Below are 23,000 nucleotides of genomic sequence, written 5' to 3'. Positions count from 1 at the left end.
ATAACGAAGCTGTGAGGGGCGCTGTAGTGGAGGTCTATGGACCAATTTACAACGCGTGAACTTTAACGTGTGCCAAAATCGCGACACCAGGGGACTTCTCGTGTTTCACCTCCATCAGAAAAACCATTGTCACTTTAATGCTGGAGTTATGATCGCCACATTCAACAGTTCTAGACAACACTGTGTGCCGAGGCAGCTCAGAGAAAGTTTAGAAAGCTTCACAGAAATACAATACCCATATAAGTTAGGGCGAGCCGCATTTTTGTCGGGATGGTTACCACGAGGCTTGCACACGTGCGGATGTTCCAACACAACTTGCATATCACCGCACCTTGCTCCCTGTCTCACTTGGGTCGCAGGTCGCCCACAGAAGCTATGCTAAAAAAAGTAACATCAATAGCCCTTCGTTCACAGGGCCCATCCGCTCTAGGGTGTTGGAGATAATGCGTAGGACAAACATTTATTCCTTTTTGTGAGAAAGGAGAATGAGATACGGGCCTAGGAGATAAGCTGAACGGGGGACTTTCATTTACAAAAAAAAAAATGGCGCAGCTTGCAATAGTGGTGCAAGGCTGAAGAAACAGCAGGGCTGGCCACCCCCCTCCCTCCATCGGATACCGGGCTGTTGCACCTCACATGTATTTCCGTACTTGCCGCTGAAAGTTCTCCATGTCTGGCAGGCCCGGGTAGTTTCGTTCGCAGGCTTTCACATCTCCCGCAATGTGGACCGTGTTAGCGCGCGCAACCGTCTTCGCGAACTCGGCGTCTGTAGCGCGAACTCGGCGTCAGGGCTCCCCACTTCAGGAGCGAACGCGTATGTACTGGCGAGCAGAAGAGCACGCAAGAGGCCACGCCACGAACGCTGGGCAGAGTGTTCTCGAAGGTCGAGCTGGTCGACGCCGGGCGCTCCACAAGAGACGCACGCTCACGTGCGCTCGGTATTTTCTTTTTATATTTTTTGGCGAACGCCGCCTGCTGCTAAAAAAACAGAAGTACTTTTAAGAGGTACCCCGATCCATAGCTGCGAAACGTTTACTCCTCAACGGTTGAAAAATGCTTTGTCTGTTATAAAAAAATCCCATGAAGAGGTTTTATCGGCAAGGCTTCTCCAGTTAAACCAGACAACGACCATTTACTATTCGCAAATGACGGAAAGGACGTAGGGTGAGTGTAGGAAAACAAATTAAAAATATCCGAGGACACCTAAGCGCTTACGGTTGTGAACGCAAAGCCATAATGCCCGCGCCAGGGACACTTGAACGGCTAAGATTATTTGCTTTCACCTCGCGTTGTCGAAGGGCTTCGTCTACCGAGGAGACAACTCTGAAGTTGCTCCTTGTACTGCACGTTCTGAGTCCCACGCCTACCTACCGCGGGTCTGGAACGCGCGCATGATGACAAGGCCAACGACCTTGAAGAGGCTTTGCAATGGCCTTGAAAAACTGAAAGGGGCCTTGAAGGGGGCTTGCAACATGCTTAAGCTGAGGGTCGAAGCGCCATAAAGCCGAGTTGGTGCAGTCTGGTAGCGCTACTCGCATGTCAAACTGAAAACGCTTGTATGGTCGTTGCTTTCTTCAAATACATCAACGAACGCGTACCATCATTACAACCTACGAAAGCCATGTAGGTTTACTACCATGCCCCCCCCCCCCCCCCCTAGCGGTCTTTGTGTGGATGGGCCTGAGGAAGTCTCTGGGCTCGCTGGTCATTCGAAATCCGGCCAGCGGGCATCAGCAACATTTTCAAACCAATCTGCCTTTTGCCTTTCTATCCCTCAAATTATAAACTTCACAATTTAAATCACCCACAAGCAAAACGAGGCAATTTGTAGTTGTGATAAACGTCCATGCCTCACTATATCAGTGTCTCATTGAATGTTTCCTTCGTTGCAGGTGCCTTCCTCATCCCATACTTCATCGTGATGTTCCTAGTCGGCAAGCCCGTTTATTTCATGGAACTTGCCATCGGCCAGTTCGTGGGAAAAAGCCACGTGAAAGTCTGGAAGTGCGTTCCGGGTTTAAAAGGCAAGTTGACTGGAAATTTCACTCTTTGTAGCAGCAACATCCCGTTGAGAAAAGTTTCGGCTTGGCTGCCTTCGGGTATTTTGTAATAAATAACTGCATATTCAGCCACAACATTTCCTGATCAAGAATAACATACAGCATGACGACCTCATAGTGGTAAGTAAAAATTCTCTGCATAGTTCACCTAAAATTTAAATTGTTATGTGTTGGTTTTCAAGAAATTTTTATGAAAAAATTTAGAGACAGGCAATAAAGGCTGCTGTTTCCTCACCTACGTTATTTTGAATTGTTCAATAATCTCACAAGGATGACGTCCACCAATCCTAAATTAACACAGAGAAAGGGAGAGTTTGTTTAATAAATGAACACTGTCAGCAAAGTAACTGTGTTCATCTTGCTCCGCCAGATGTAAAAAATGTGGTTGATGCCTCTTTCATAGGAATCGGTAAACCACGAAAGGGAAATCTGCCTTCACAGGAGCATTTATTTTGCATCCATATGAACTTGCACATCGCTAATTATATTACGTCGTTATGGCACCGTTAGACGCATCAACTGGATTGCACGCGCCGGAACATTGCGTAAATCCGACTGAAACCGCAGCCCCTCGAAAACCGTGCGAACGAAAGGGAGCAGCGGGTGGCGGAGGGTGTCTCAATTCACTGGCGTCCCGCGTACACGAAGACGCTGGCATCGAGGCGCCAAATGTCGGCGCTCATTAGTGTCATTATGAACTACTTCGCTTCCTAGACGGCATCTGAATGAAGAAAGTAGTGGGAAAGATATAAGGCGCATTCGTAGGCCTACTTGCGCTTGAATTCGTAGTGCAGTGGTCTGGGTGCTGTGTACTTCCCGTAGCGGCGTGAGAGTTCGTAGCTCGAATCCGGGCGCAGCCGCTTCAATGGAACTTTTTCTGGCGACGTCATTTCCGTGACGGATATGACGCCGGTAAGATCTTGGTGTAACCGGGCATAAAACACTTTCGTGTTAAAAAACAAAAGAAGCAGTATCAGGGACACAGGGAATCCCAAACACATGTACAGAGTTTGGCACTGATATTACTGCACAGCATATAGTGCAGTTTTGTGTTCGGTAGGTACAACAAAATAGAGCTTGCGATGGTTGAACGAGGCTAGACTAATTCGTCGAGCGAGAACTCGGTTGTTTTGCCGAGAGCACGCAGTGAACGGGCACACAATTGAACCGCAAAAAAAAAAAACAAAGAAAAACAAATTCAGACGCTGCCACATGGATGCGAGCACACAGTGATCGAGAATGCAGCCAGGGCCTCCTTGCATCATTTTCTGGTACCACGCACGTTAAGCTTACGGCCGGACTCGACTCTCCTCCTCCCGCACTCGGAAGGGAGCACAGCAAGAGCCACTGCAGTACTGCAGTGCCGCCACTGCCGTACCGGAAGTAAACAACGCTTCTTTTCCGGTTAACGCGCTACGTCAATCGACCCTGCGGCAATGCGTGTCTAGGGGGTTTGCGATGACCATCGCGTGACGGGGAAAATCGTTCGTGAACGTGAACGTGAAAGCGACGGTCTGCGATGTCACAATGCGACGAGATACGACATCTTGCTCATGTAGCGCTGTCTGCGATTCGAAAGTAGGAACCTTAAGTACCATGTCATGCCGACCACGCACATCTGCAATTATTGTCTGCCTGAACGATGAAACTTAGAACATACGCACGCGACGTACCGAATCACTTCTCGCATATCGCATGTAGGGAGAAGTGTCAAAGGCGCCTACTAATCTGAATGTGGAAATGTAATCATAAGTTTATTGGTGACAGAACGTTGATGAACAAGAAACCTTCAAATACAATCGGACCATAAATTTCCGGCTGTTGAATTCAAGGCCAAAACGGAAGAAAAGGTAGGGTTTGTTCTTGCTCGGGCCAGGCCATCGAACAAGTTACATGTGAAATACGTTTGTTTAAAGACACTCTGCAGTTAATTTTCATAAACCCTTTTGATTGATTGATTGATTGATTGATTGATTGATTGATTGATTGATTGATTGATTGATTGATTGATTGATTGATTGATTGATTGATTGATTGATTGATTGATTGAATTACTTTGGTTCTTTTCCCCCTCCGTCTTCGCAGGAATTGGCGTGGCGCAGCTGTTCTCCACTTTCTACGTCACCGTTTCGTACAACTACATCATGGCTCTGTGCCTCTTCTACCTGTTCGCGTCTTTCCAGGGATATCTGCCCTGGTCTCGCTGTGACCCCGAGTGGAGTGACGACACGTGTCTCGACTCCGCAATGGTAAGCGGAGTTTTCGCATAAACTCGCGATGCTATAAAAATTGCGCAAATATATATTTTAAGCTAAAGTGTTTTTTTTAATAGGACCAATGGCGTCCTGTCAGGAAATTAATGCATTTCCCTATAGACTGGTTAGTCCCCCGAAAGCTGTGATACGATGTTCGGACAGACGGCACATGCGTAAAACCTGACTTCCATTCTACAAAAAGCGGTTACTTGAAAATCGCGAGAAAGGAACAGTTTTGGCTAAGACAATGCACGCATCGATCGTGAAGAAGGAATAGAATAGCATACCTTTATGTCATAAACTACGTATCGGTGTACGTCTAGATCGTTCGTAGATGCGTTTATATAGTGCGCGAGAAATTGTCGCATGGGTTCGCTCTTGGCTTGCGATTGAGGCGTTTGAAGGCTTGACGATCGATTGGGCGCACTTTCAGCGAAGGTTGTACGCACATTTAGCAAAGGTTGCGACGCACGTTTGACGCAGTTTTGATGTGAGAAAGATTTCACGCTTCCCTAAACTTTCTTTAGGAAGGGGTGGTAAACATTTTTTTGTTATCGGACCATGGTTCTACAACAAGCACGATGAAAACGCGACTTGCATTTGGCACAGTTTACTCAAGTGGTATATAAGTTTACTCGCGTAACTTCTGGTTAACGCGAAAACGCAAAAATAATAGTTTACCGCTGACGCAGTGTCCCGACCAAAAGAAGGAAGCTGACACACTAACGCGTGAGGCTTGAAGGTAGCGAAGCTGTGCGCAACCTTAACGACCATCACGAAGGTTTAAGTCCACGGTTGCAGCCGATTTGCTTTTTCTTCGCTTCCGCAACGATATTTATTTCATCATTGTTGCTATAAGCGCGAGCTTCTTTCTTTCTTTTTTTTTTTTTGAAGCGATAATCATTGCACATCACCTTGGAGGAGCGTACGCTATGACGTGTATTTTTCGTTCCAAGCAAGTGTCGCCACGGTTGCGGTGAACGCTGGAGTGTTTCTCGTTACGAGCAAGTGTTGTCACGATTACGGCGAACGCTGGAAATTTTTTCCCAATCTTGGTCGATCTTCCTAAATGGGTATGCTTGGCTTGACAAACATGGGCCAGGGACGCTGGGCGGTCGTGTCGAGGCACGTACACACGAGCGCTAGGCATTTTTTTGGTTTTGTTAACTGCCGGGCGGTTACCGCAAGGCCCGCGCTCATGTGCACGAGCTCGGCAATTTCTTTGTATTTTTAAATACGGACACGAAAAATATTGATTGGCTAAACAGCTTCGCTGTTAAAAACTAGCTTGATACTCTTGAGGGTTAAGAAGGAGAGAAAGGCTATGCGTCATACAGTCATAAAATTTTCAGTAAAGCTATTATGGTTCTTGCAGGGGTCGTTCTAACTTTGCAATTACTTAACATGTGCAATTCGATATTTAAAACCAGACTACGGTGACAACATTAAATCGCGCAGCAAGCTGTTCATTCACGCTTTCCCGGAGGAAGACTTGTCCTGAAAGGTGCCCCAACATTTATTGAATTGCAAGGCTTCCGGTCAGTCGATAGTTGAAGTTGCAGACAACGAAGGAATTACTGCGTGAACAAAGCTTCTTGTGTTGGGTACTTATAGGAGCACTGCTTTTTCTTCTCTCTTCAAGGGTACCCGAAACCTGACGAACGTGACAAATGCCTCTTCAGCAGCGGAACAATACTTTCAGTACGTGTGTCTGGAAACTTTGGTTGTGTTTTGAAAATAAATGTTCAAGCTGCTTCTACCATTTTAAAGGCCCCCGTGAAGATAAAAATACATTAGCAATGAAGGTGTAGTGCAAACATCAGGTGTGCATTAATTTTGCGATAATCTGAGCCTTCTAAATTAACCAATCGTCTCTTTGCGTACGTATAAAAAAAAGAGTTTTGTACGCGAATCAAGCGGAACACTTCGCACGTGTGTATTAATACAAAATAGCAGTCAAAGAAGCTTCAAACGGCTTGTGAAATTGGTATACGTAACTCGGAACGGTGATCTCATCGTGTCTGTCGTCCGAACAAACTGAAGTTCTGGTTGCAACTTTTTTCTTTTCGTGGAATTTTTCCAGGTTGTTTTTTTTTTTTTTTTTTGTCGAGAAGTGTAATTGTTGGGTACGGCCAGTGCGGCAATGCCAATGTATGCGGTGTGTAGGAATTTATAACTGAGCAGCAAGTCTGAAGCAAAAAAAAACTTATTCTAAAAGCAGAGCGCGCCTCTACGTGGACAACAAATTTCAGAAAGCTTCTTTTAGATAATTGTGCGCCTAAAATGTGAGGAGGAAAGAACGAAGCTTTTTCGACCTGGGAGAGGGAGGTGGCTGCGTGGGTATGCAAAACTCCAATAAAATATTTTTTGAGGTGTTTAGGAATTTGTGTAGCTAAAATCGAGTACATGACCGCGTTGTGCAAAAGGCTACGGGAAAATTTATCGCGCCAACAACGAAGTGTGCCATAAATACATATCGATACGAGGCATATTTCCAGCTCTTAGCCCTTTCCTGCAGCTGTCTTTTGCACTACCTATAGGAACATGTTTCCATTCATATGACGGTGTTTTATCTCTTACTTTTATTTCCCAGCGCTCTTATTCTTGTTATTTCCCACTTAAAAAAAAAGACATATTTACGGCTGTCAAAGCGCATAAGCTCCCAGATACGCAGAAGGGGTAGTAACTGAATCGAAATAAAAGCAGTGGCATCTAGCACTGAGGAAAACCGCGTGCCTTACCGCCGAAATTCTTGTCACATAGGAAGTACGTGCTTCGAGACTCTGGAGGATTCACGCTTCCCTCAGTGCTCGACTGGAGGATGGCGATGTGCTTTCTCCTGGCCTGGACCTGCGAGGCAATATCCACGTTCAAAGGCATTCGTTCTGTTGGCAAGGTAAGACAACTTCACTGCACGGTTCCCGCTTAAAGCACCACTGCCTCTTTCCCACTAACGGCAGGAGAACATCTGCAGTTCTGGCGCAAGCTGAATCACATTAATGATTGTTTTCGTTTCCATACGAATCGCTTTCAGGTGTTTACGAGGGTGTCAAATGTCTTTCAGGACAGCGTTTCAGGTTTCGGCGACCTAAATATTAATTTATGTCGGTGAACGAATAACTGTTCGCCTAATCTAATGTTAACGTCGAAACTTTACGACGTCTACCAAAAATGAAATTATGTGGCGAGCGTGTTGTATACACAATGCCCCTGGAATACGGCTGATACCATAGATAAAAATTATGTGAGATCCTTTCGAAGGTTCGTGAGGTGAAGCAAAGGTCATGTCAACTCACTCGCGTAAGGATACTCGCTTTAATTTATCTTAAGCCTGGTCTGATGATTTTCAGACTCATTTGATGCTTAGTCTCGTTCCTGGCTGCTTCTGGTTTATGATAGGCGTACGCTGTGCTCTTTTCTTTAGTTTTGTAAAGAGTATATGTGTCCCATACTAATGCGCAGGTGGTGTACCTGACGTCCACAATGCCGTACGTCGTCATGATCTCCCTGCTGATCATCACGTGCCTACAGGACGGCGCCTGGAACGGCATCAAGGCCTTCTTCGTTCCTCACTGGGAGAAGATTTGGGAAATCGAGGTGCGTGTACACTGCTGGTATGATGCAGCTGTCAACAGCTGCATCTTACCGGTACTCACCTACGCGGCAGAAACTTGGAGGCTCACTAAAAGGGTTCAACTTAAATTCAGGACGACTGAGCGAGCAATGGAACGGAAGATGATAGGTGTAACGTTAAGGGACAAAAATAGCGCGGAGTGGGCCAGGGAAAAAACGCGTGTCAAGGACATATTAGTAGAAATTAAGAATAAATGAATATGGGCAGAACATGTAATGCGAAGGCAAGATAACCGTTGGTCATTAAGGGTAACAGAGTGGATTCCTTGAGAAGACAAGCGTAGCAGGGGGTGGCAGAAAGTTAGATGGGCAGATGGGATCAAGAAGTTTGCGGGCATATTTGGTCGCAGTTAGAACAGGACCGGGATATTTGGATATCTATGGGAGAGGCCTTTGAGCTGCAAAGGATAGATAGGCTGATGATTATGATGATGACACTACTGGTGGCGGTCACTGCATACAGGCGTTGTGCTAACCGATAACTCCTGAAACATCATGTTCAATAAAAAGGGTAGTTTTTGTGTTGGTTTATTTTTTGTTTTGGTTTCTGTTTGTTTTCGGAAGCTGCGGGTGAAGCTTCACCGAATTTTGTGAGATCCTGCCATAGTTCAGTATTTTAAATCAATTCCCACCACCTCTCTTCTTGTTGCTTTGCAAGGGAGGACTGCAGAGACTCTGTCTTCAACGCTTTCTTTTCCTCTAATGTTTTCTCTTGCTGATCTTGTTCTCACTAGGTGTGGTTCAAGGCTTGTGAGCAGTCGTTCTTTTCCCTCACCGCGGCATTCGGCCACCTTATCATGTACGCCAGCTACAACGACTTTCGGCACCAAGTCGGAAGGTGAGCACGAAGTGGGCACCTCCTGGTCAGATAAGGATAATAACTAGAAGGGAAGGAGAGAAGCGGAGGGAGATTGGGAACATTTCCTTATTCACGAACCCAAAAGGGGGGAGGAGGAGGAAAAACAAACACCTATTTTACAGATTTAAAGCAGTCGTTACTCGTAGAACAAAGGACGTCGCAACACAAAATGGCGCACAAAAATATCACATTAAAATAGTATGCGTTTACACGAGGCCTGACGGCAAACGTCACCTTGATGTGTTACTTTCCTTGCCTTTGTCATAAAGAGAATGTCGTAAACTGCATTGCCAATGGACAGTTTTTTGAGGTCAAAACAGACTCTTGCACTGCTGCCTGAATAAATTACGACGACTATCGCGACGGCGTGAATGCCAGTTTTTGCGGTATGGTTTCATGATGGAGGTTAAATAGCCGTTAAATAGCCTAAGCTAGTGCAAGTTATTTCGAAATTCTCTTCCTTCGGGCCTTCTAAACCTCAAAAATGAGAATGAGGTTCTCTGAGCCCCGTCAGTATAGCGTTTCTACAGCACAACCTTTACAAAGTTCTGTTAGTCAGGACGGTGTCACTAATATATTTATAACGTATGCCATCTCCAACAGAGACGCCTTCTTCATCACCATCGCGGACACCTTCACGAGTATTCTGGCTGGATGCGTTGTGTTCGCGACCCTAGGCTCCCTGGCTCACGATCTGAACACCGATGACATTTCGCAGGTTCTCAAGGGTGAATCTGGTAAGATCTAAGTCTATAGTTTTTTTTTTTTTTTTGCATTTGCCCGAAATTACTTAGAAGCAAATGCTTTATCAAGGGCTGGCAAATTTATTTGTTCGTTCTTCCCACATACAGACTTGGCTCTAGCGTTCGTGACGTACCCGGAAGCGCTAAGCAGGATCTCGTTCGTGCCGCAGCTATGGTCCGTGCTATTCTTCCTCATGCTGTTTCTGCTCGGACTCGGCACTGGTGTAAGTGCACGCTGCTGATGTTCGGCAGTGTAATCTGATAGAAACATTCGAGCTGCCTGTGCTTTACTGTGCTGTGGCCTTTCTTTGTTATTGTATCTTGTCCGTATTTGGTGATGTGTGGGCTCGTTATGCATTAAGAACAACAGAACCCAGAGAAGCTTATCTGTCATCCACTCACGCCTCTCCCCCCTTCTGCCCCCACCACCCTGGCATGGCTTCCCGTTATCCCAATCATGCAGAGAAGAAGCGGCGACGACAGCGGATTTAATTTTGCTTCAGTGCGCCTGCAACTAAGACTAGGGCGAAGGCGCACAAACGATATAACACAGCACTATCCTCGCATTTCAGGTGCTCGGGCCATCGGCATCTACTGTCGTAGTCGTCATCGTTTTACGTAGTCACGGTGCTAAAACACCGGGACACTCGTTTTCCAACGCCTCGCGCTTGTATGCAACGCGTACTAAAGAAACACACCGGGACACTCGCTTTCAAACACCTCGCGCTAGAACGGTGCGTGCTTCATAGACAGGAGACTTTTACACAAAAGTTGTACACCTCTACCCCCAGCAGTTTCTTCTGCGGGGGCGAAAATCCTAAGGTGCCAAGGATACACTCATACACTGCATGCTTCGACACACCGTAAGTTTAACGTTAGTGGACTTGGCCCGGATGTTGTTGTTGTTGTTGAGAAAACATGTGGTTATGTGCAAACGCCATTAATTCGCCACTGGGCAAGATGAACGTGTCGTACAATAACCGCCAGATAAGCAGCAAGAAAATAAACAAGCGAGATCTTACATGCTTGGATAATTCCACGCCACGAGTCAATCTTCTACCACGAAGCCAAAGTTAAGGAGGGCGTTCTCTGTGCATATTTGGCGGCCTCCGTTCTAAGTGTTAGGCAAAACACGAGGAGAGGATCATGACCTGCGCATGCGGGGTCTTGAACAAGATATCTCTCGTGTGTTGACGGGTGTACAGCCGCCCAATAATATCACGGGAGCGTCGACCAGCGGGTGGGTGGGTCAGAGACTTATCGCAGTAGAAAGCGGCGAAACGAGCGAAAGTACTTGGCAAGCGCACAAATGACCCGGCAGTGCAACCGTCGTCTGCTTCGCTGTTCTCTCAAGCACGACACAACCCCTTCTGCTCGTAATCAGCTGGCTATCTTCATTGCCGGGGGATGATTGCGATTTCCCATGCGCCTTGGTCACTGCAAGGCGGCTGATAATCAGCGGAAAGGGGTTGTGTCGTGCTTATGGGAACAGTCTAGCAGACGACGGTTGCACTGGCGGATCAGTACTCCGCAAGCGGAGAACTCTCGCTCGTTTAGCCGCTTTCTACTGTAACAAGGCGTTGACCCGCCAACCCACCCGCCGGTCGAAGCTCCCGTGATATTATTAAAGAAAGGCGGCGTCTAATCTTACGGCAACCGTGAGAATTACCACTGCGAAATTCCCATGGCAGTTTCTATAAAAGTTGGCTGGCCTAAAATTTGATGGACAATTTTACCTCCCAACGCACCTTAACAAAACCCTAACGTACCAAACCTATGGTGTCATAACCTACCTATATCCAGTAAAACTGCAACAATCCTTACCTAACCAAACCCAACGACACAGAATGCTATCTATACTAAACCTAATTCAACCTATTCTAGAAGTCCTGCACGTCGATCTGCTGATATAATATTAACCGGAATAAAAAGCTACAGAGTCACCATGAGCGAACCCTTCAAAAATTCTAAAGCTAAAAAAAAACACTTCGACCATGCCAAACTAGAACCTGAGCCTTTTCGTTTAAAAGCAAGTGCTATAACACAACGCCACAGAAGAATTTTTTTTTTATTTTTTAAAAGCGCCACAGAAGCAGATGTGGAACCAGTTTATCGAAATATTTGCCCCATAAAATCTTCGGGGGCTTGCTTAGCCAATCAGAGACGACTGCCGTGAGAAATTCCTGACGGTAATTCTCGCGGTAGCCGTTATAATAGACACTACCTTAAATCAGCGGGTGTACATAGGGCATACCTGGCGGTGTATTAACAATAGGTTGAGGTGGCAATATAATCGAAAAGGAGTCGCTGTGTGCTCCCATTAAGAAGTGCAATGTGGGTACTGCGCATACCGCCCTCTTTCTGATAAAAACGACCGTATTGTTCAGTCTCAAAGATACCTTGTGCAGGGAAACAATGGAACCGTTTCTTGATAACCCACCGCGACTTCGGTGTTTATCTTTAAGATTACCTCGTGGGGTATGATTGCCGAAGCACGCCAGATGTCATTTTGCCGCTTTTGTGCTGCTTTTATCTGGTGGTTTCTATGTCTGTACGATGCGCTCACCTTGCGCAGGCGCGAAGGATGAGCCCTTGTACTACAACCACGCGTTTCCTCAATAAAAAAATCACTTGAGAGTCAACGCTGTATCCTGCCGTTTGTGCGGTTTTCAAATTCAAATTTTCGAATTTTACGCGCCGCAGAAACACCTAGGCCATGAGCACGCCGTAGTGGAGGACTCCGGAATAGTTTAGGCCACCCAGGGCCAGGTACTTTTAACCTCCGCCGAAATCTCGGCACAAGGGTGCTTTCGTTTTTCGCCTCCATCGGAAAAGCGGCCGCCGCGGCTGGGATCGAACGCGCATCCTTCGGCACAACAGCACAGCGCCCTAGCCCCTCAACCCCTGCAGCCGGTTGTGCGCTTTCGCCGTACGCTTTGGTGTCACCTTATCGTAATTATCACCATGGCGGCCCACTCATTTTGTATCACCTAGCGTGAACGTCCGACCTTTTTCACTTAATGCTAATACTTTCAACGGCCCATTGAGCGAAAACAGACCAGGGTCATTCCGCCATGCGAAAGTAGAGGGCTAGTGGACCTGTAGAAGTCGCAATAGGAAAACTCACTCTAAAAACTCAATTTCAATGCATTATTAGCGAAGGTCTCAATGGTGTTGTTGTCGCTATAATGTTGTGGGTACGGGAACGCTATAGATTACACCGGATATTCCCCACCCAATATCCAACAGAACGCAAATACGGCCAACAGCCAGGTTCACTCAGACATACTGTCACAGAGTGTAGAAAAAAATAGTGCCCTTTAATTCTGTGAAGTTGGATTACCTGCGAAGCTGGATGCATGCCGGTTGAGTGCCCGAAACAAGCCACCTCTGTTTGTAATTTGCGATTCAGCACACTTCCTAGCTATTTAGCTGGATGAAACTCGGAAGGACCCAAGCTTTATTCTGTCGAACACATTAGTCTGTCTGTTTCCCTACCGCGTCGTATGCATCTTACTGTCTGTGTAACACCCAACCAAGCGTCCCTAAATAAAGGCTTTTAGAGCATCGGCACTCTTTTCTCTCATTGTTATGTGCCGCCAGGATTTTCATTGGTCGGTCGGCACCACGTCATATTTGTTTACATATGGGCGCAGCCATTTTGAGCCATTTCTCGATCTTGACGTTCTTCGACCGCTCTAATTACGTCATTAAGGCCATATAGCGGCTTTTGGCCGGTTTTTCTTCAGTTGCAGCAATTAATTATTTTCGATAGAAACTTCAAAAATAAAGCCACGAAAACAAAGCAAAAACGGGAGGCTCATCTGGTGCGACGAGCAAATCACGCAGTGCCGCTCCGTGCTGTCGATAGCTGTAGCTTTCGCAGTGCTTCCAGATGCGAAGGAAAGACTCAAAAGGGTTTATCGAAAGTGTTTCGGGGTCCCTTTAATTCCTTCCTTTCGCGAATACTATTGCTGTTCGACTATTGTTAACATTGTATCGCACCCGGACTGGGCTTGAGCACATTTTCAATTCACTTCGCCCTTTTCCGGCAGGTTGGCGACGTGCAGGCCGTGACCACAGTGCTCACCGACCAGTTTCCCAAGTTGACCAAGTGGAGGAGCCACATATCCGTGATCTTCTGCGTCATATGCTTCGGCACGGGCCTCATCCTCTGCACAGACGTACGTCCCGCATTCTCGAGCACATACGTATTTTTGTCTTAGAGAGACAAAAAAATGGCCTCGATGGCGTATTGATGACAGGGAAACGGAAAAACGGGAGCCCGGAAACCTGAGTATAGAGTTGTCATAATATAATCTTGTTTTAGTGCTGGACGGAATATCTCTGTCATGCGCTTCATTCTTTTTGTCAAGAACTTTAGAATTAATCCGTACGTTCCTTTTCGAATATGTAAAAAATTAGGATCGCGTGTTCTTCTTATACATACAGGATGCTGCATTCATGCCCTCAAAGCTAACGCTACACACAATTACATTTGAGAAATTCACGTCAGGGTCAGGGTAGAAAGCGTAAAAATTCCTTAGTCGCCTTCTCAGCGGATGACAGAGGAGGCAAGTGAAATAAAATCTTCTCCTCCGAAAATGGCCGCCGAGAGACCAGGTTCCTCATTACTGACGACAGCTTCTTTCTTTCAGGCAAGTAGCGTGGGCACTCGCATAAGACATGCCGGATCGTCTCTGGCGTGCCACACGTTTATCACTCCTCACTTGCTGCCATTCCTATTAAGTATGAGTAAGCATTTATGCCCAGCATTACCCCCATTACCCCCAGCCAGAGACGGCAAAGAAGAGTTGCGTCAGACCGTGGGAGGCTTAGCGGAAGGGGGCGGCGCAGGTACGGGTCAAGAGCACCAATACGTACACATGTGAATTCTTCTGTAGACTATTGAGATTGTTGCTTTACGGGCAAGTATGCGGAACGCACTAACTGCGTCCGTCCTAGACAATGGAATGCGTACGTTCGTCGCTGTTGGATGCGCCAGCCGGGCGGCAACGTCCGTACTTTCGTTGTCTGAAGAAGTTCCGCATTAAAATGTGGTGGCTTGAAAGTAAATATGCGAGTTGTTCTTCACTTATTAAACGCTAAACGCATTGATTGGCTGTCAGCAACTACCGCGACGGTAGTCTGCACACTGCATTTACAGACCTTTGGGATCTTCAGCCGCCGCAAAGCGACATGCAATCAGCCTTCTCCGTGGCTCGGAAACTGAGGCAACACGCCTCTTTAGGTCGTGCGGCACTTTGTATGCTGTATCATTCACGCTGACCTGCTTCCATATTATCCAAGGCATTCAGAGCAACACAGCAGCCATAACCTCATTATACCGTTGCGCACGTGTATTCGTCATCTGCAAATGGGGTCAGCGACACCCATGCTTTTCTGCTTCGTCGAACTCGTATCCGCAGCTGATATAAGCTTCGTCCTCCGCTAATCTCGCACCGCACTGACAGAAGTCTTTTGTGCCCATATCAAGAATTATCAGAAGACGTATTTAGCCCAACTTTGAATGAAAATGGAACCACCATTAACTTCTGGACTAAGTGTGACCTAGCAGAACGCATTCTATGTGGAGCATGTAGATAACTGATACCGTTTCATTTTTATTTATTTGTTTTGTATTCATTTGTTTAATTAATTAATTAAATAATTAATTAATTACTTACTTGGTTAATAATTATAGTTAGTTAAAATTATTTAATTAATTCGTTGAATACCTTAATCGCCCGTAGGGCGTTACATATGGGAGTGGTTGTCAACCCAGATATCACCACAAATATCTTTTACTGTGTGTGAGTGAGTGAGCGAGTCATGCAATAAATGATCACAATAAGAACCCGCCGGAGCGCGTTACCTGTACGAAAGAAAAAGGAAAGACGCATATTGAATTCCTAAGTATAACATGGGAACACCAAAAATAAGGTCGCCGTGTCAACTGTAATTAATACAACTTACACGGTTGAAGCGATCCGCATGCAGTTCTATCACGATTGACATAGCATTACACGCGGAGAAACCACCCTTTGTCGAAGGTTATTCAGGTATCTTTTAAAGATAAAAAAAATATTTCCAGTCTCATTTTCCCTACCTATTTGGGTATCTCTGTTTCTGAGAGATCGCGTCTAGAAGGGTACTTCAGCAATTCAACTTAGCGTTATTACTTTCGACAAACGATATTTCACAATTACAGTATTGCGCCTAAATTTGCCTGCACATTGCTGCTGTTCTTTCTTATCCAGAGTGGAAATGCGCTGCGTCTCCTGTTCGACAACTACGGAGTCGGTCAGGCCGTGTTCCTGTACGCTATATTTGAAGTCGTCGGCCTAATGTGGATCTACGGTGAGCCCTGTGGCATCCCAAACTTTGCTTTACTCGACAGCATGCAGCTATATTTTTGTTTCCAACCAGTAACGACTGGATGGGATGTAAAAGATTGCTAGATTCCGTGCGAGAGGCGATAAAGTTTCATGAATGCTGTGTTTGCTGTGTTGTGTGGCTATCGAATCTAGAGATGAAGATATAAATGATAAAAAAAATTACTGGGCCCCGGGCCGGTTACGGCTCAGTTAATGAGACTGCTTGATGGGGATAGTGACACCCACAAAATTAGTAATGACGCTGGCAGGATATAACGTAAATTACAAACGAAGACAGCTGAAAAACGCGAAAGAAATATGTGAATACATGGGAAGGAGCGCAGACAACACTTGACAGTGACCAGATAAACGGAATGGACAAGGATTATCCTTGTCTATTCTCCTTGTCCAAAAGTAGGCTTATCCAGGCTGCACTCATTTCAGCCCATTGTTCAAAATTCTTCCAATTTAAGGTGAAGTGACTTTACCGGTCAGAAATTTGTAGCTTGATAACAGTGTCACCCCATACAGGTGCTAAAGCTTCCAGCTAATGTTTGCTGTTTCTTTTTAGGTATTAGGAACATTATCCGGGACTTCGAGTACATGCTCAATGGAAGGATATCATGGTACTGGAAGATCACATGGGCCTTCATAACTCCTGTGTCTCTTATCGTAAGTAGTAGGTTCATTTACCCATTATTTTCATTCTCTCCTGATTGCTTTTTGTTTCCTTTACCTCGCTTTCATACTTTTTTTCTCCTTATGTGATAGCAGTACTGCATATATGTTTGTTTAAGTGCGGTCAATGGGCATTCTGCTAGAAATCATCCTTCGCTTTATTTTTTTTTTCTGCTTGAAACCCAACTTAATCCTCGTCATGAAATAAGAACCCGCTTATCATATGCTTGCCATGTCAAGCCTTTCGAACAGAAACAAATATGAAATCTTTGCACAGCCTTGTCCATAGAACGTTCACAGCTTTGGCGCCACAGGCACATAGCACATCCCTTTGCGTGCGTGCGTGCGTGCGTGCGTGAGTGCGTGAGTGCGTGAGGGAGGGAGGGAGGGAGGGAGGGAGGGAGGGAGGGAGGGAGGGATGGAGGGAGCGAGCGAGCGAGCGAGCGAGCGAGCGAGCGCGGAATGTAATTGGTCTGGGAATACTTCACACATGCATGCCAGCCTCATGCACTGAGGGAAATTTTATCACAGCTATCACCCAATAATTGAAGCAAACAGGGACAAATGGCTGCAAATCCATGTGTTCACTTTGACCCCGTGCTTCCATCCTCTGCAGGCCATTTTCTCCTATGGGAACGCCATCGAAGGAGGCGCCTCTAGTCTACCGCCAATTGGACAGACCATAGGTTGGGTCATGGCGGCAATTGCTATCGGTCAAGTGCCTCTGTGGATGGTCGTGACGTTTGTCAAAGCCCCCGGAGAGAGCGTTTTACAGGTATTCACCACAGATTTTCCTTGTTGGTTCTTATGAGGCGTCTTCCACTAATTAAGTCGAGACGACGCTCTTGAGTGTTTTAACTACTGCAGTGGTTTTTTATTAAATGGAAGTAGCTTAAAGTGGACGCTGACTTGAAATATAGAGTTTCTACGCGATAACCTCTTTTTTTCCCCGGCAAATTTTCTCCCATTCTTCAACGGCCAAAGGGCGTTGGAAAGTGCCGTTTCCCTCGCATCATCCTTCCCGTCGATTTTATGGCGTCGCCTATGACGACACACCGTAAAGTCCGCCGGTGATTGCTAGAGTGGTTAACTTATGCCGTACGTATGCGAACAGACAATATGACGACATTAACCACGAAGTATGTAACTTCGGTGCAAAAAACCCCAATGTTTTCAGTTTGGTCAACAAAGTTGCTGTTCGTACACCACTGGTAACTACAAATCGACGTTTTGCAAAATGGGATCCCGGTCAGGAGAAAGAATCTTGTTGGTTTCTTCAGTACGATTATATTAATGACACCCGGCTGCACGAAATGTCGAATCTGGAGAAGCATCTAGAAATTCTAGAAGCATCTAGAACGTCCTTATTATATTATAAGGTGCGTGCCTTTACTATTACCAGAGTCCCTCAATGCTTTGAGGGACTCAGGTATTACCGTTACATGTAGGCGTCAGGGGGGGGGGGGGGGGGGGGGGGGGGTGGGAATGGGGAACATTTCCGTTGCAGCCCTTTAGACGCATAAATGTAAGGTGTATAAGTTCTGCGTGCTAGTAAACTTGCCACTCACAAGTTACATTTTGTAAACGGAGTTATTCCCGTGTGTATTAGCCAATATTTCCCAGCGTCAGCAAGGAAGCGTGCGGCTACTGCAATAGCGTTTATACCCGCACAAAAATGAAGCTTCGCACGCCAACACTCTAAGTCCCCGTAGGGCATCTTCACCACAATGCTACAGAATGACCAATTCAAGTGGCATAGTGTGCAAATTCGACAAATGGCGTGACCGAGCATTCAATTTGAATAAAAAAGGGCACCTGCGCAGGGACGTTGCGCTATTGAAAACGCCATTCACGCCTTGCGTGTTTGACCCTGCGAACATGCAATTTCTCAAAGTCAAATCTTATGTCGGCCTTCTTCATTCACCGAATTTGCACACTAGGCCACTTCGATTGGTCATTCTGGAGATTTGCGGTGAAGACGCCCTACAGAGACTTCTTAGAGTGAAGGATGAATGACAGCTGCGCGTAAGCTGCAGTTATTTCAATCAATAAATTGATTGGTCAGTCAAGCAGTTGTTACATCCGCTACATCTAAACGATTTAGATCAAACTTAAGCGGACGCAGAAATGCACAGCATGGTTGGGTGGTCGCTCATTTGTTTATTCTCTTCGCAGAAACTGAAAGCCACTTTCTCGCCCTCTGAAAACTACGGCCCGAGGGACCCGATGATCCGCGCTGAGTGGAACGCCTTCAAGTTGGAACAGCGGAACAGAGAACCAACGGTGGGCCAGCATCGTCATCTCACCAAGCATACACCATGAATGGTCGCGTCAATCCTTCCTTCAGTCCCGACGCCAGCGGTTGATGGTCACACAATCGGCATGTGTCCCATTGCTTCGTCCTGACACAGGCTGGGGGTCGTGAGCACTGCATTGTGAGATACTGCTACCTCTCACTGTGACTGTAAATAACCTCCTTCACGACAGCTAACCAGCTCGTATCAGCACCATGTGTCATTACATCTTAGACAGTCACTTCCTCACCTATAACCGCCATCTTCGGCCAACCATTTGAACTTACGGCAAGTGAGGTCATCTGGGCTGCAATGTTATATTCGACATGCTGCGAATCGGGTTTCAAGTTTCAAGACACTGATTACTCCAGATCCAAGCTTGGGCTTAGAAAAGATGAAGTGACAACGTCGTATGACAACTTGATGACAGCGTCGGACGTAAGCCGGTGGTGAACAGAATTACAGGGTCTTGATTACAGTGTCTTAGAGGAGTGAGTGCGTCGGCACCATTGCGACAGTGAAGAGACAGCGTGCGGTAAGGATGGTGAAGTGTTCTGTTCCTGAAGTGACAGTGAAAGTGGCAGCCGATATCTGTGATATTAGTGCGCCGTGGTCAATCTTAGACCACTGTGATGCCCCTCCTGAACGCGACTGCCAGGACAATGGACGAAGACATCGACAGCCAAGGAAGCAAATGATTTTTTTTTTTTACTTAGTTTTGCGTCTTTTTGTGCCTGCTTTCTTCCTCCTCTGATTATCAAGACTGGCAAGAGACAAGTAACGATGGGAAAACGGGAAACCGTTCGCAGGGCACAAGTGAGGGACGAAAACCTTCTCAATAATGTAATAAATGCAAGCATCACTGACACTCACACAGTTAGCGGGCTTAGTTTTTCGCAGTTTGCGAATAGACTGCGTTTACTTAGCAAAATATATCTGCCAGAGTGCGTGTGCGAATTTGACCTTCTATCAGAGTGTTTGTGCATACGTGTGTCTGTGTGCGTTAGTGGAGTTTGAGTGTAAGTGAATGTGTGTAAGTAGGTACTACAGCAGTCGATCGGGATTCCCGTTACTTTTGCGCGTATCGTGGGTTCGTGTACGCTACGGTAAGTTCTGATACATTCATTCGATTCTTTTCTATTTCGGGCCCAGACGAGTTTTCGCCTCCTCCTGGAAGAAGGATAGCTAATTTAGTTCAAATCGACCAAAATCGCAAACGGTATCCTCACGGACAACTAAGCGCTATGTTCGTGGACATCGCTTAATAAGCATGTCGAAACCTCCAAAAAGTGCAACACTGGAAATACGTGACACAAACGGAGGAAAGCGCTCGTCCTGTGTTTCCTTCGTTTCTGTCGCGTATTTCCAGTGTTGCGCTTTTTGAAGGTTTCGACATGCAATTTCGCCAACTAGCCCAACGCGCCATTGTGCTGTCGCTTCATAAGGTCCGAATTCGGCTCCATTAAACCCCAAAATCGTCATCTGGAGTTAAATTCGAAACGTAGTACCTCCCTCACTTAACTTAGCCCAGCCTCTAAACTCAACTCAACATCACTTCAGCTCATATGACAAGGTTGAGATTCATTTGAAGGTGAATTTAGAACTAGAAACTTGACTTCCAGCTTCCAAATTAGTGTTTTTTGGCAAACCGTTTTTTTAAGCCAGCACTTTTGCTATCCGTAAAAAGGGGAAGGTCATTGCAACTAAATTTTCCTTTCGTTAGCGGCGATTAGCCACGTTAGCTGAAACAAACAATAAATAAGCCCACACATGGCTCGCGCATTATGCATAGACCATGTTAAATAATTAGGTGCAATAGTGTTAGGCCTAGGCGCACCTTCAACAGCACCCAACTGATCTTCAAACACGTTGTACGTGTGTTCGTGCATGGATGGCGGGAATTTATAAAAAACAAAACATAAAGCACGCACATCAGCACTGGGTTTGAACAACAGTGAAAAAACGCCCGACCTTTTGGAAACGGTAGTCATTGCAACACAGCCAAAAATTCTTTGTGGTTGTGCAACTAAAGCTGCGTGCTTTTTATATGCAAGAATTATGAGCTGTTAGGAGGATCAAAGGCGGAGTAACAACGATTCTTGGTTCTTTAAATTGCCGTCAGCGTCAACCAACCCCACAAATAAAATTAGCCGCACATATGCTTGCTTTGCCGCAAATGTCGCTAGCAGAGGATAGCCTAAGGGACAGACAGGAGGCACTTCATAACCACTGCCATAGTCGCGGTACGGTAGTAGACGGCGTTATCTGGCGCCGTCCTTATGATGTGCGCTCCGCACACAATGTATTCATACAAACCTACAAACCGCGAATCGCACCGGCGCAGATACTTCTTGCAGCACAGGTGGCGCCAACTGGCATTAGCCTTGGGAAACGCACGGAGGTGCGCACCCAGGACGACTGCCAGATGGCGCCACCAGTACCTTGGAGGTGTGCTTTCTACAGTGGTTCTAGTATTTTTCATTTGCTATCGGAAATTTGTATTCATAACAAAGAAACACTGAAAATATCCCTTATGTATTGATGTTTTGCCTCAGCTATGCGTAATGTTTTGTTTTTGTGCAACAGTGTTGACAAGTATAAACACTGACACAAGATTCAGATGTTTAGAAATGACTGCGATTTAAACGTCTCGTTCAACATCTGCGTTAACTTTGCCTGGCGGCTGAATCGAGGGGCAAACAGACAGACAGACCAAAATTTCCTCGTTCAAGCATCCCAAGGAAGACTATCGTCTGCAAAGAAATTCAAGCCATGGCTACACAGGTTGGAAAGTCGCTTGATGTGAATGCTAAACAGATGTGCAGGGTCATCTGTGATCAACAAAACTACAGGCTCTTATCCCCGTAGCTACATGACAAGCACCCATGCTTGAGATTTTCAAGTTAAGAAGCGCTGTGCCTATTAGGCTCGAAACGTTGGCTTGGTGCCTTATTACTTGTTCGTCGCCAAGTTTGTTGACGTCCGGCTTGCTTGGTAACAAGGGTCATTTGCGAATTTCATGCCTTCTATGACTTAATCAAGGAAATCTCAACAAAAATTATCATTAGAACTCTGATGCACTGTTTTGCATAAAAGGGGCATGCTCCAAATAGTTTGTCATCTCCACAGCAGGCATAAAGAACTTCGCTGTCATTCTGGCGCTGAAGTATTGCGGCAGATCTTAGTTAAATCCAGCTTCCGCCCATTTTCTTCCCACTATCTTTCTGCTTTCAACAGAATTGCCACCAGTTTTGGCCTTAAGGTTAGATTATTTATATATGTGTTTATTTAGTCTTCCATACAAGCTACGCGCCTTTCGCTTTGTCATCTCGTCTGTGTCAGATTTAGCCGTCACGACTGGAGAATCCGCGCGTTCACAAAAAATAAAAAAAAAATCGCCACGTTTCAGAGGCAAGTTCAGCGCAGACGAATAGACCGGGGTAACATTCTATCTCGAACGAGACTAACTTTTCAAACATTTAAACACGGCGCCAAACTCGGCCAACCCAGAACCGATGATGATGATGATGATTAGTGGCTTTCCCTTTGAATCGGGACGTCGGCGACCGTGGGTCGGTCGCTGCGACCGACCCACGGCCGCAGCGACCTCTACAGCCTGTGCCAAGAAATGTTTGAATCGCGCTGATCAGAATGGTCGACAGATGGGGCTACATAACCTGTTCCGACGTTTGCTTTTGGTGCGTGGGTACGGGGTTTGCCAACTTCAAAATAGCAAAGCCCCGGCACAGAACTTGCGCACTGAAAAATCATGTTTTATCCCGGAGGATCATTAGTGGCATTTGGAGCATCGTTTTTGAAGTGGGTAGTACTTTCCGAAACAGATCTTTTCATCAGAAGAAGAAATTCAGCGCGCTGCAAAGGCTAAGTACGGTAGCATGGCAAGGGGGAGAGTAGGAGTGGGGGGGAGGGGTCGCTAATTAGACGGGGGTAGGTGTTCACGCGAAAGCCAACGCCCTTTCAAATAGCACCACCTCCCCCTCCCCCCCTCCCCCCCTCCACCCCGAAGAACCTGTACTCTACTCGGACTTAGATAACATCATGAGTGGGGTTCCTTGCTGTTCCACACCGAAGTAGAAAAAT

At 46.2% G+C, this 23,000-nt stretch overlaps 2 protein-coding genes across 2 annotated transcripts in view; one reads left to right on the top strand and one right to left on the bottom strand.

Moving 5' to 3' along the window:
- Positions 1 to 19,769, top strand: part of LOC144152433 (sodium-dependent nutrient amino acid transporter 1-like) — a 30,633-nt gene extending 10,864 nt beyond the window's left edge. Inside the window, exons 4-16 of the mRNA XM_077683702.1 lie at positions 1,893 to 2,024; positions 4,146 to 4,309; positions 5,958 to 6,016; positions 7,079 to 7,211; positions 7,778 to 7,912; positions 8,683 to 8,786; positions 9,411 to 9,544; positions 9,659 to 9,774; positions 13,606 to 13,734; positions 15,811 to 15,910; positions 16,499 to 16,599; positions 17,222 to 17,380; positions 18,781 to 19,769. Coding sequence (XP_077539828.1) covers positions 1,893 to 2,024; positions 4,146 to 4,309; positions 5,958 to 6,016; positions 7,079 to 7,211; positions 7,778 to 7,912; positions 8,683 to 8,786; positions 9,411 to 9,544; positions 9,659 to 9,774; positions 13,606 to 13,734; positions 15,811 to 15,910; positions 16,499 to 16,599; positions 17,222 to 17,380; positions 18,781 to 18,927 — 1,613 coding nt within the window. The 3' untranslated portion in view covers positions 18,928 to 19,769. The remainder of the gene's footprint in view (positions 1 to 1,892; positions 2,025 to 4,145; positions 4,310 to 5,957; positions 6,017 to 7,078; positions 7,212 to 7,777; positions 7,913 to 8,682; positions 8,787 to 9,410; positions 9,545 to 9,658; positions 9,775 to 13,605; positions 13,735 to 15,810; positions 15,911 to 16,498; positions 16,600 to 17,221; positions 17,381 to 18,780) is intronic.
- Positions 1 to 23,000, bottom strand: part of LOC144152436 (uncharacterized) — a 294,334-nt gene that overhangs the window by 73,485 nt on the left and 197,849 nt on the right. The window contains exon 4 of the transcript XR_013319165.1: positions 7,057 to 7,165. The gene's annotated coding sequence lies outside the window, so the exon portion shown is untranslated. The remainder of the gene's footprint in view (positions 1 to 7,056; positions 7,166 to 23,000) is intronic.

This window comes from Haemaphysalis longicornis, unplaced genomic scaffold (assembly GCF_048455015.1).
Source record: "Haemaphysalis longicornis isolate Haplotype H1 unplaced genomic scaffold, Haemaphysalis longicornis Haplotype H1 scaffold_9, whole genome shotgun sequence".
NCBI lineage: Eukaryota > Metazoa > Arthropoda > Arachnida > Ixodida > Ixodidae > Haemaphysalis > Haemaphysalis longicornis.
The sequence above is the reverse complement of the archived record's forward strand: the minus strand, read 5'-3'. Positions and strand labels throughout refer to the sequence as shown.